Raw genomic sequence first — 14100 nt, 5'->3', positions numbered from 1 at the left:
GAACTGAACGGTTCTACTCCTTAGAAGCTACGGGGAACTGAGTTGTATCTGTAAGACGCTATGTGGAGCAGAAAATCACAAACCCACACAGATCCGGTGTAGGGGAAGAAGGTATTATTTCTGCAGGGGAATCCAGGAAGGCCTTTCGGAAGAGAAAGCATTCATGCTGAGTCTTAACTGCTTTATACAATACACTTTAATATGCCCCAATAGATGTATTATTATAACATAAAAAATATTTCCGTTTATTCAATAATCGGCCAGTTTGAATGGGGTGTTCACAACATACCAGGCACTGGTCTGGATGCTGGGGATACAGCGGTGAACAAAACAGACGGAAGAGTTAAACTCCCTCCCCTCACAGAGGAAAAACAATTATTTAAAAAGAGAGAGAGAGAAAACAACAAACACAACAAGATACGCATACTCAAAATCGTTTCTTTTAATCAATGATTTCAAAATGTTTGGAAAACTTGAAGTTACAGATGTAAAGCTGTGATATTTCCTCCCCAAAGGGGACATTTATATATTTATATAAAGGACCTGGGTGTCAACTAGGGCAGCAAAGGGAATCCAGTCAGATTGCCTGAGTTTCCCCAAGCCCAGCTGGCCTCTGACCTTGGGAAGTCACATTGCTAAGCTGTGGCTAATGGGTGATGGGGAACAATACCACCTACTTGATAGGCTTATAATGAGAATTAAACCAACAGTATAGAAGGCTCGGCAATTTCCATAATTTGTCTGCTTCAAGATGCTGGTTGTGCCCCGTGTTAACATCGGTGAGACACGGCTTTGGTATTATTACTGAACACAAGTGAGCCAAGTGTGGGACGGGTCAGATAATACTTGAAAATCAATATTTATACAAGAAGGTGGACACATGGAATGATTCCGTGGCAATTTTGCTTCCCTTTTCACTGACCAGAACGGTCTCCTGACTCGAAAGGCTGCATATGAAAGAGCAGTCGGGGAGAAAAGGGCCATCGGAACAGCAGCGGGATGCACCCAACACTAATCTGGGGGCAGCTCATGGCACTAAGAGCAAATGCCCACGACCTGGGGAATCCTAACTGAAAATCACTAAAGAATCGCAAGAATGGCCGAGTCCAAGTGCCAAAGTCAGGTGAGGCCAATGATAGATTAGTAGTGCCCTCCTTGTTTTTTGAGGCAAAATTTATTATTATTAAAATTATTAAGCAGGTAAGAATGTCCATGATGTAGCCAGGACTCTGTAAGTGTTGGTCATATGAACACCAATCGAACACAAACACACTTACGGGGTACAGATTAAACCCCTAATGACATCCCTACTACCCTTTTACTCCTGCTGTACTATGAGGAAACTGAGGCATAGAGAAATTTTAAGACTTGCTCGGAAAAAAACCCCACAAAACTCACTTGACGTCATAAGCTAGTAAGTGGCAGAGCTAGGATTCAAACCCAGACAGTCTGGTTCTCGAGTCCACTCTTAATCCACAAGCTATAATGTCTTTCTAAGTTAGCAAGTATTGTTACTGTTCATATTGCTATTAGTATTGGTGGCATTGCCAATATTTATCAAATAAAATACAAAATGCCCAGTTAAATTTGAAGTTTAGATAAACAATGAATAATTTGTTTTATATATATATATATATTCCACCCCACCCCCCAAATGGGTACGCCCCAAGCATACCCCCGCTTACGCTAAAAAAGTAATTTGATGTTTATCTGAAATTCAAATTTAACCAGGCATCCTGGCAATGCTAGGTTGGAAGCACAGGGACTTCACGCAGGGTGGACAGGGGCGCCATCTGAGAGCTTTATGTCTTGTGTAATTTAGATTCTGTGATTCTTTGGGAACTCAAAATTCTATAACCCTTAGCTGATTTTTTTTAGTATCTTTTTCACATGATAGGGACCAAATGAAAACTGAATGAATGCGGTCTGGCCCTCGTTCTGACTCTCATGCGAAACAAATACAGTCGTTCTTATGATAAACCCAATTTTCAAGAAATATAGCACTGCCGCGGCCATCCTCATTTCAGAAGGGAAGAGGTCTAGGTGTCCATTTACCTCGAGATGAAAACACACCTGGCCAAGCAGGATCTCTCCATGGAGGAGGGTGCATCTTCCCTTAGTTGTAAAGGGAATGCTTTGAATGCCACCTGTCCTAGAGAAATCAGCACTGCGTGCAAAGAAAGAGCTGCCTGAGGACATGAGCCACAGGGATCAGCTCCCCACCAAGCCCTTCCTACCCACCAGACCCTTGGCTATTGGATAAACATGGACTGGGCTGCAGGAGAGCTCCTGTACGAACCAATGCTTTCTTTTTTTTTTTTTAAATATTAATAATCTGCTCTGTGAAAAAAACATCTTAGAACGTCTCGATTTTCACTAAGTTGTCTACGTGAATTCTAGGTAAGGGCCTGGTAAGAAGACAGAGAAGAAAACCTCTGTCAGATTATGCTAAGCCAATCCTGAATCAATGACTCAGTAGAAGGGGGAAATTACAGCTATTCCCTTCATCTCCCAGTTAGGGGCCTCGAAGTCAATAGTATTTGGGAGGATTCCTGAAAAATAAAGTTTGGTCTGAGGTGAATAATGCCGCTGGTGTCTATGCTAAGTGGCTACACACTTACCTAAGTCAGAAGAACTGAGAGAAGAGAATTAGTTTAGAATTTGAAGAAAACACACATATTTTAGTTATTTCAGGTGTGAATTTGGCCTCATCGTTCGTCTAACGGCCTGCCCTGTTTTCCACCTCGCTGTGTCTACGGAGACTTCAGCTACTTCTCTGAGAGCCCAGGTCTCCTACTGGGTTGGGTCATTTCCCAGACAACTCACTCCCACTCCCTACTACATAATTCAGGTGTGCCTTTGGAAAAAGCTGCTCGGGCAGAATCGGAACGTAAACCATCTCTACCCACGTAATCTTTGGCTGTGAAGGTGTGGCCCAAGGTTAATTTTCAGAATGTATGAAGATATGAGGCTATGATATTATGCACACACACAGACACACACACGCCCCAACCAGACAAAAACAAAATACGTGCCATCTTGTCTAACAGAATATATGAGACAGAGAAGACCCAACAGATCCTTCATTGATGGGTTCTCAAACACTTGTGGTGGATCTAGGAATTTTCATTGTTCTTGCAGCAAGGATGACAAAAAGAGAAACATGCCCTGAAGTTTTCAAAAAGCTCAATGTATTCAATAGAAAGGACCGTTCTTTATTCTTAGATTATTTCCTTTCTACTTTTGCGGTATTAGAATTGTCTTCCTTCTATTAAATGTGATGGTAGTACAACTTCTGTAAGTTTGTTTTTCATGGTCTTATAGGCCTTACAGTTGAGTTTAACTTAAAAAAAATGTTTTTAATAGTCGGTGAATTTCCCCAAAACCACCCACACCGATCTAGTTGACTTCCCTGGATTTATCACTGAGGAGGGATGGGATGGTGAGGTGACTTGTCTGAAGTCACATATGGGGAGACCGGTGGAGCTGGACCCTGAGCCCCCGGCTCCAGCCACCAGACCGACACACATGTCCCTGCAGCACGCCGCCCCCTCCACGTGAACGGACTGCCCATGGGGCAAACCCCACTGCAAACAACTGCACTGCCTTGGGCTCCAGTTGGTCTGGCACAAGAGCTCAACTAATCAAGGGCTGAAAATGCCAAACACACTTGAGTGTGGTCTTTGAGTAAAAGCAAGTTGGGAGAAAGTTGGACCAAATAAGCGCGGAGTGCTCTGTACAGGAACTATTTTCGTCAGCGAAGTGCCTATAAATGATGTCTCGCCAAGCACAAGAGCGAATACTGCAATGTTTTCCTCATGTATTTTAGAATGTAATTTTAAGAAGTGTGGCAACATTCAGGAAAAAAACGGATGGCAAATTAAACCCTCCTTGTCTTAGGATAAATAGCTGAAAATTACAGGGTTTTATTGGTAAACAGTGTTAGCATTTTCTAAGCAGATTTTTTTTTCCTAATGGAGAACAAAGAAATGTGTATTCAGCCTGAATGCATTAACAATCGATTGTTCCAAATGTGGACCTTCGATATGAAGCAGTGTGCTGGTATCGGACGTAGAAGAGATACAATAAGCAATTTATAACTTAATAGGAAATCGACTCACTTCTTGCCTTAATTATTAAGCTTCGGAGTGAGAGGGAAAAAATCCTCTTGGTTAAAATAATCTTACTCTATCCTAATAATATTCCCGCAGCACTGAACAGATAAAGGAGGCTTTTATCACTTAGCGGAGGCAAGGATCTACAGTTAGACCCCGGGTATTATTTCATAAACACCCAAAAAAATCATCCAGCTTCCTCAGAGCTGAAAGCTGCTCTGTGCTCTTGATGGAAAGCACACGGATGCTGAGTCTCTCGTGTACTGAGTGGGTAGAGATTTCTAAAACCCGAAGCCATTAGTGGTCAACTAACTCATTTCCTTGGTAGAACACACGATTACTCAGCCATTGATTCAAAGGCATTAATTCAAAGGCTCGTAATCAGCCCCCTCCGGGTGAGTCATTTAAAAATTCTGCTGTCTGAATATAAAAAGCAAATCTTGATAGTCAACGGATTTTCAATGAATACTTAATACAATGCACCATGCCAAGAAGTATGCATGAAACTAAAAAATATGCAAGGCAAGATGATGCCGTTTTTGTTAAAATTAACAAGAAACCCCCCAAATACGTATATGTATATGTATATTTATATATGCATGTCTATATGTGGTTAAATTAAAAAATATACACCAAGAGGTTACGGTGGGATTGTAGGTGATGTTAATGTTCTCCTTTCGGGTTGACTGCATTTTCTAAATCATGTTAAATGAACACGTATTGCCTTAAAGAGTTTTTGGTTTTTAAGAAGGTACATGAAAGAAAGTCCCTAGTTTTGGAGGCAAACTATCTTTATGGGGAGAAGTGAGTCTGTCCAGCTTGACAGCGGACTGGCTGCTGATAGCCACTAACATCATTTTTTCTCTTACTCAGTTTTTCAAAAACCATGTTTCTATGTAAATAACATAATAAGCTGAGCCCATGTTCTAAGAACATTCCAATAAATAATTTGTTCAACTATATTCAGTGGAAATTCACCTTTTACGGGCTTGTCAATAAACCGATCCTCCATTTAAAACAGTTTCTATGGTAAAATGTATTTGAATTTTCAATAAGCAACTTTAAAATTGAATTTTTGGAACATAACTCAGAAATGCGGAAGGAACTTACACACTTGCCTTCGTATATGATAATAACAAGTAATGCTTCCTGTTACTTACTGCATTCATTATTTCATTTAACCCTACAATAGCCTCATGTGGGAGATTTCATTATCATTCCCGTGTTACAGGTGAGGAAATCAAAGCACGCAGATCACAAAACTTCCATGAGGTCACCAAGGCTGTGAAGGGTAAGGCTCGAAGCCAGACCGTCCAGACCCACCGCCTGCACCCAACCCTTAGGGTGCCACGGGACTTGCACACCTGTGCCACGGGACTTGCACGTAAAAGTGATTAACACGTTTTCATGATGATAAGCCCAGATTAAAGGGAGCGTATTTCAAAGTTTGGCCAAATGAAAAGAAAACTTACCACTGAAAACAACTGCTTCCATACAATTAAATTAAAAGGCAGCCCTGCACCGGTATCTAGGAGTCAGCAAAAGGTTTCTGTAAAGGGCCAGAAAGCAATTCATTTAGGCCCTATGGTCCTGTGGCAACGACTCACCTCGGCCTTCGTAGACTGCAAGCAGGCATTGACAATGACTAGAAGAATGAGTATGGCTCTATTTCCATAACACCTTTGGTATAAAATGGGCAGTGGGCAGATTTCATTTGTAGGCGGTAGACCACCTCCCCCAGTCAAGATGCTATTATTAACATAGCTAACAAATCCAAATATATCTGTTAATGCTTAAGAGCAGGGGTTTGGGCATTTAACTATGCAGAGATTTGGTAAAATCTCCTGTGGTAAGTAAGAAATAGCACAGTATTGGTCAGAACCATCCAAGTGTCTTGGAATGATTTTGTTAATTAGCATTGCCTGATGTACTGAATATATATATTAGTCTATCCTGGTGTGTTGAACTTCCCACTCACCAACGATGCGAAAGGCATTCCCTGCAAAAGTATTGCTGCCTACATATGGGCGCTTTTAACTAATAGTCAAATGAGTGGTATAAATAACAAACAGAAGCTACAGATGCGAAAACTATACCTCTTCTAGCGTTGGGGGTGAAAATCTAAAATGTATGCAACAACAGCAGCAAAGACTCTACCTCTAATGGTCCTCCGCGTCACCAGGCCTTTAGAAGTCACCAAGTGCATCACAGTTAAACCTTCGGGTACTGCAACACAGATTTGCACAGATCTTTGCATATCTAAAACTCTACAGTAATTTCACTAAGAGATCTTTATATAGTTGTACCAAACAAAATTGAATCCTGTAGGAACTTAAGCACATATCACAGTTCTCCGTTTGTAATGAAGTCAACACACATTTGAATCAAATTTCCATTCTGAATTTTTTAAAGCCCTATAAAAAATGGCATCTGGCAAGCTAAAATTGAAACATAAAGAACAACTCAAGAATGTCAGGCTTTTTCAATAGTTGATCTTCACTTCTCGTGTTTCCTTTAGTAAACACAAGAATGCAGAAAACCTGGCAAAATTGCATAGTTTTTGCATGAGGCAATCTTTTTAAAACCTTTTAGGTCTGGACTTAACTGTCTGCTTTGCAATTAGGCAGCTCTATCGACAGACTTCTCTGCAGATCAGGACTTTCCCTAGGAACAGCAGACGTTTTAGTCACCACGTGCGTGGCTAAAGCCCGTCAAAGGTACAGCGCCATCGATTGAAACAGAAGAATACTGGCTGCATCTCGATTTTGTGAAATGCCAGGAAAATAATTTAGTGTCATCTCTGCCCTTCCCACAACCTCCACAAAGGGACAGCAAAGTATAAAACCACGTTTTGGGGGCGCCTGGGTGGCACAGTGGTTAAGCGTCTGCCTTCGGCTCAGGGCGTGATCCCGGCGTTACGGGATCGAGCCCCACATCGGGCTCCTCTGCTGGGAGCCTGCTTCTTCCTCTCCCACTCCCCCTGCTTGTGTTCCCTCTCTCGCTGGCTGTCTCTATCTCTGTCAAATAAATAAATTAAAAATCTTAAAAAAAAAAAACACAAAACCACGTTCTGACACGGTGAAAAGGACCTGAGCGCCTAGTGTCAGGTTCCGAATTTCAGATGGATCTTCTCACGCTGGGAATACATCGCATTTTACTGCAGATATGGTCGTCTTACTTAGAGAAGTCCACAGGAACTAATAAAGGATACAAAAATGTAGTCATCCATGTATCTCTTCTTTAGATTCTCCACGATGGCATTCTCTGTGATCTTGGAGAGCAGGACCATGTCATCCACACCGCTGTGCTTAACATTGTGGCTCTGCCAGTGGTAACGGTAGGCACCTTTGCTTCCCTGCGAACAGAGAATGCACAATTATTAGGATGCTTTATTTTCTCCTGGTGTTAAAAATAAAAAAAAATTTTAAAAAGCCACGAAGTTCCCAAATATTCCTTATATCAAATGCTGCAGAATGAGCAGAACAAAGATTTTGTTATCAAAAGACCTGGATTCAGGGGCGCCTGGGTGGCACAGCGGTTAAGCGTCTGCCTTCGGCTCAGGGCGTGATCCCGGCGTTGTGGGATCGAGCCCCACATCAGGCTCCTCCGCTGGGAGCCTGCTTCTTCCTCTCCCACTCCCCCTGCTTGTGTTCCCTCTCTCGCTGGCTGTCTCTATCTCTGTCGAATAAATAAATAAAATCTTTAAAAAAAAAAAAAAGACCTGGATTCAAATTCAGCTTTGCCACCTACAAACTAAGAGAAGTGAGGAAAAGTTATATAGGTTCACTGTGTCACTTAAGCTGCTCTTCCCTCATCTGTAAAATGGGAGAAATTAAGACCCACTTCATAGAGTTGCTGTAAGGATTAAATAAAATAACATATATAAAGTACCAAAGAGTATCTTGAGTATAACACAATAAATGATCGATGGTCGGGCGCCTGGGTGGCTCAGTCGGCTAAGCAACTGCCTTCAGGTCAGGTCATGATCCCAGGGTCCTGGGATCGAGTCCCACATTGGGCTCCCTGTTCAGCGGGGAGCCTGCTTCTCCCTCTGCCCCTCACCCCACTCCTGCTCTCTTTCTCTCATGCTCTCTCTCAAATAAATAAAACCTTTTAAAAAAATGATCAATGGTCTCCAGTAATTCCTTCAACCTTATTGCTCTGTAGAATTTAACAATAAAATAAGCAGAAACCTTCTGGACTTGTTTTGCAAATTGTATGACAGAACTCAGAAGCAGAAGCAATATGTATCACACAATGGCTAGGTCACATTGGCCTAATTGCTCAAGCCATCTAAATTATTTTCCCTCCATAAACTTATCACTGTCAATGTAATACTGGCCTTCCAGATTCAAAAGATAAGCTACATTTTGATGGCTGATCACTGATATTAACAAGGAAATGGACAAGATAGCCTAAATGTGATTACAGAACATTCTGTGGCCGGGACGACCTCATCCAGCCCCACGGCCTCCTTGGAGACATGAAGCTGTAGACCTTGTCTGCTCCCTGGATTTACGACCTAACACCAGAAATGGCTCTGACCACCCTGTGGCCTGCAGGACCTCTTCCACCTGGCACTTCTGCACTGGGATCCCTGTATGTTCAGCTATGTGCCAAGTCCTGGAGTTAGAGGCGGCTGGGAGCACCATGGTGGCTGCACTCGGGGAGCTCATGTCCACTGACGGACACCTAGATATTGACGGAAGTAGTAACTCATGCTTCAGCAACAGTTAATACGTAAACACATGTCAAATGGGTGTTCGGGAGTGCAGAAGACTTCTTTGTCCTAGGAAAGACAGAACCAACTTCCTGGAGAAAGTGCCATTTGAAGTGGATCTAAAATATTTTTCATTTGCCGGAAAAGACGAGACAAGGAGGGATAGTCGTTGTAATCTACACTCAGTAGGGCAACAATCTAATACATGTGAGATAATGGCAAACGATACATGATAAGATCCTCCCTTCCCTTCACACCCTTCATGCATCTTACTGGAGATGTCGCCTGCTACACGAGTGTGCTAGCCGTCGACCTGAGTGAGACTCAGCTCCTGCCCCCTTCCTGGGAGCTCACTGCTTTGGGGAGTTTAGATAAAGGAGAGAAACATTTCTGAATAAGGGTGTCTAGAAAGGCCACGTGCTCAGACTACAAAGATAGGATGAGAAAGAGTCATAAGGAGGTTCTTCAAGAGAAAGAGAAGGTGGAAGGAAACAAGATAAATACTATTTTAAATTTCACTTGTAAAAATTGCTGAATGTCTTCTCTGTAGGAGACGTGGGTCCTTTATAAGAGCAATTCTAAGGGGCTCTGGGAAAAGCAGTTTTTAAAAACCAGCCAGGAAACCAGTGCCATGGGCTGACGCTCCAGAGAAGGGCTCTGGAAGGCTTGCTACCCATGCTGCCTTGCACAGGGACTCTTTATATATTTGGCTTCTGCAGAACCACATGCAGCATCACTTCCACAAAACTACCCCTGACCTCACCACACCTTCTTCCTCTTGTGGCAAAGCAGAAAAAGAGAAAAAGCACTGGCTACAAGCATGACTCACTGGATCTCAATCAAATGTCCACAGTCTACTGCCAACCAGATAAAGATTCCTGGCAACTCCTCCCCTCCTCTGCCTTCCCTTCTTTTCTTGATTATTCTCTGGGCACTCACAAAAATTATTCTGCATAGAAAACTAAGGCCACAGAGTAACTAACCAGTAGGTATGTTTGGTTGTTTTTAATCCCGATAAATATCCACCTTCTTAAGAGGCCAAAAATGTTATTTTCTCTTTGAAAAACGTAAGCACGGTTTAATAAAACAGAAGGGTATTAACAAGCTGTTATTTACCTTCCGTGAAGGACAAGAAATGGAGGAGCTCTGTGTCACAGTGTACGTGTTGGTACTGATCCACAGGAACTGCCTTCTCAAGGTAACCCAAGTTGGGCTTGGTATCCAGTCCAACTGTCTTCTCTGTCTCACTGCAGAGTGATCTATTACCGGCTGTCCCATTTCGGAGGCACTGTCCTCCTTCTAATGGCAGCAATTCCTCATTAAAACAGAGCTCCTTGTGGATTTCACTGACTCTCAGGATCTCAAATACCCCTCGACACCAGAGTCCCACGTGTGGGTCTCCAGACCTCTATCCATAAGAGGATAGGAACCAATAGTGACACCGAGCAGTTACTATAAGCAAAGCAATCAGCCATTTGACTTGCGGCGGCTGCTCCTTTTACTATTGCAATCAACTCAATGAGAGAGGGGTTAAGATTCCCACGCTACGTAGAAGGAAACAGACTTCCCAACCAGTAAGCAGCAAATGCAAGATGTGAACCCAAGTCTCTATGATTACAAATTCATTCAAACATCATAGTTTCTTCACACTGTCTCCCTGGCGACTTTCCTGGATATTTCCACCTGTTAAGTTTAAGATGGCCACAGAATGATAGACTGTCTCCCAAACCCAATACATCATTACAGAGACCTATAATCTTAGTTAATGACCACTTTCTCCTAGCATCAAAGACTAAAACACGGGAGTTATTTTTTATTTGACGCATTTCCTATATCCAGCTGGTCACATGTATCTTTTCCCTCCTTCACCTCTCTGCCCCTCCTTCCCCAAGGAAATAATATATGGGAACTCATTCAACCTTCACAATCATTCCCCATACTGTATATGATTATCTCTATTTTACTAATGAAAAAAACTGTTAATGGTCCAAGGTCTTCTAATTGTAACTTCTCTGTCTTTAATGACCCCCACCTTACTAGTCCTTTCTCCTTCCTCTTCCCTCATATCACCCCCCCTCTAAAAAACAATTCAGATGAGGTAAAGGGAGGGAGGGAAAGTAGCTAGAAAGGGTGGGAATAATCAGAGTCTTTGGGGGAAAACTGACCTGCTTGGATTATCAAGGACAAGATCAGAATCCACCCCGTAGGTAAATGAAAGCTAGGCCAGGGATAGGCTGGGCCATTCTAGCACAGGGTGAGAACTTTGTCAGGGAAGCTAGGAACCGAACACAGATGCGCAGGCTCTCATCCTTTCTTGAAAGTTCCCCACAGTGAAACAGAAAACTGTTTTCTGTTTTTCTATAGGGGACAATCGAGTTTGATCATAGCATGACTTTTCTAGAGGTCTTCCGTGGAACACAGCTGCGGACAGCCTGCAAGTGGGAACACAGTGGGAAATGGTTATCATTTTACAATCCTACACAATGTTCCCAGAAGCAGAGGCTGGACATGACCTTCAGACCACAAACTACTGTGCTACGACAGCAAGAATATGAACTGTATTTCTGACAAATAACCTTCACCCCTTTGCTTCTTCCTGCCCCTCCTGACTGAGAGGGTGGTGGCAGGACTGGCTGCCATGTGTGCTGGGACGAGGAAGGACAGTGACAGGGACTTCCACATCTGTGTGAGAAGAGCCATGTTCTTCAGCTGGCAAAGGCCTGGCTTACCAGGCTATCCCCTCTTAACAAGAGTCAGCTTCCTTCTCTTCTGTGGGCTTCTTCTTGGGTAGGTAGCTCAACTTTTGTTTCCACACTAAAAATAGGAACATTTTAAACATGTAGGGGTACTCAGTAATTACACGTTCAAAAGTCCTTAAAGAGCACGGCCTCACTGCACAAAGGAAGGAATATAGCTGCTGATGTGCGAACTAGGAAATAAAAATGATCATAAAAAGCACAATAATGATGATGATAAATGTTATTCTTAGCCCTGACAGTTTCTACAAATTATGAGGGAGGGAGCTATTTCCCATTAATAAGGATTGAATGCAGACTTTCTTGGGTCCATATTTGGCTTCTTCTTTTTTTCTTTTTTAAAGATTTTATTTATTTATTTATTTATTTATTTATTTGAGAGCGCGCGTGCACACGAGCATGGGGGGTGGGGGAAGACCTCAAGCAGACTCCAGCTGAGCGAGCAGCCTGACACAGGGCTCGATCCCACGACCCTGAGATCACAACCTGAGCCCAAGTCAAGAGTCAGTTGCTGAAGCCACTGAGCCACCGCCGCGCCCCTCCACATGTGGTTTCTAATGATGATTCAGTTTATTAAAAAGCAATCACACACAAGTTCTAGAAAGTGGAGTATACCCATGTCCACATAATGGTCTGGTTTGTTCCTCACATTTATGTGACGGCACCAAGACGCAGGAGTCCCTCACGCCGAGGAAGAAGGCCGCTCGCTGACTCTGATTTTAAAAGGTGGAGTGTCCCTCACTGGTGTGTGTTTACCAGGGTGGGGACCAGGAAGAGCAAAGGTGAGTGAGCACACAACGGTAGGGATTGTTCTCCACTGAAACCCTACCTTCCCTCAGCTCTGGGGGAGCCCTGGCCTGCCACAGCCGCGGTGCTGCAGACACTCTCACTAGTGTCTCAGCCAGCGTTTTTCTTCTTTGGTTCATCCAGGAGCGAGGAGGAGACCATATACTGGGTAACTCCAGTCTTCAACACCCTCAGACACCCAGAAAAGGGAGGCTATGAAATGCGGTGTGTAAATACAATAGGCCTAGTGTTGGGCAGGGCCTGGCTGGGAGGGGGTGATCATAAATACCTTACCCTCTTCCAGGAAGAGTATACTGCACAGTATTTTTAGAGAGCATTGTGGAAATAGGTATCAAAATTCTAATCATGCAGACCAATATATAGTTAAATAAAAATAAAAGTCACAGTCTTTGTTCCAGTAATTATTTTTAGGAATGTACCTTAAAATATACCAAGTGTGTATGCCATGATGTATGTACAAGCCTGCTCACTGTTGCAAAGTTTGTGTTGGGGAAAACCGGACACATGACTTGGGGCCGGATGAGAGTATGGCAGACCCTACAAAGAAGTCCCGGCAGTCGTTAAAAGGAATCTGTTTATGCTGACAGAGAAACATCTTCAAGACACCCAGTTTCATGAAAACAAAATCAATATGTGGACTGAAGCATAGAATGACTGCCGTTGTCTAAAGTTCTTAAAAGACATGTGTTTAATTGCTTTCTTGAAAAATAAACAAGATTCCATAGGGAAGAAAGCCTGGGGTTTTGGGAGAAGGGTGGCTTCTACTTTCCATTTTAAACTTTTCTGCAGTTTACTTTTTTTTTTTTAACCATATAGGCATGTGTTAGTAAAATAACCAAATAAACAGAAATGTTGAAAAGGATGCCGATACATTCGAGAATTTTCTGGGGGTGATGCTGGGGTGTTGAAAGGGCCCATCCCAAAGCTGGGATCATCATCGTAAGCCTGGTTCTGTGCCCCTTCCAGGTTCGAACAGTGGATTGGGAGATGTTGCCTGGATGACAAGATATCATCATGTCCGGGATGTTTAGCTGGTCCCCGAGCACAACAGGACAGCAGATCTGATTTCCAAAAATCTGGGACTAGAATACTCCCAATGTTTCAAGTGTATCACCCTAAAAAGGCAGATAAACCATATTCTGAGTGTGAACAATGGACAATGGCTAATGCTCTGGCCTGCTGTTGCACGGGGCTTGTTTTTTAATGGGATTTTTCTGTCCTAGTGAGTCATAACAGGAAAGGAACAGAACTCTCTGTTGTACTTTAATCTTTTAATTGACAGTCTAGGATTTCTACCTTTTGAAGTTCTGCTATTTAACTGGAATGAAACACTTCTGTGGCACATGATGGGAGAAAAAAAAAATCAACCATAAATATTTGTTTCCTCTGAGCCCGGCACTGTAAACCCATACTGGGCTTGCAATGTCTTTCAACTTTATGGAATTCAGACCCCCCACTATTTTGGTGATGCGAACATGTATGTTAGAAGCAGGCATGTGTGGGTATGTTGAACTGCAGTGAACGGAGTGCAAAGAAGTGTTTCTGGTAGAGTAGGGGGTGGGGTGGGGGTGAGGCAGTCTGTAGCCAACAATTCCCTCAATCCTTGGGGTACACAGAACTAACATTTACTGAACCCATAAAGATGTGCTGATGTACTTTACATGATCTCATTTAATTCTCACGGCCCTGCAAGACATGAATA

General features: G+C 42.9%; 1 protein-coding gene across 1 annotated transcript in view; it reads right to left on the bottom strand.

The window, feature by feature from the left end:
* MYO1E (myosin IE) overlaps positions 1–14100 on the bottom strand; it is a 188770-nt gene that overhangs the window by 102891 nt on the left and 71779 nt on the right. Inside the window, exon 2 of the mRNA XM_008706040.2 lies at positions 7327–7470. Within this exon, the coding sequence (XP_008704262.1) occupies positions 7327–7470 (144 nt within the window). The remainder of the gene's footprint in view (positions 1–7326; positions 7471–14100) is intronic.

This window comes from Ursus maritimus, unplaced genomic scaffold, assembly GCF_017311325.1.
Source record: "Ursus maritimus isolate PB19 unplaced genomic scaffold, ASM1731132v1 scaffold_35, whole genome shotgun sequence".
NCBI classification, from domain to species: Eukaryota; Metazoa; Chordata; class Mammalia; order Carnivora; family Ursidae; genus Ursus; species Ursus maritimus.
The sequence above is the reverse complement of the archived record's forward strand: the minus strand, read 5'-3'. Positions and strand labels throughout refer to the sequence as shown.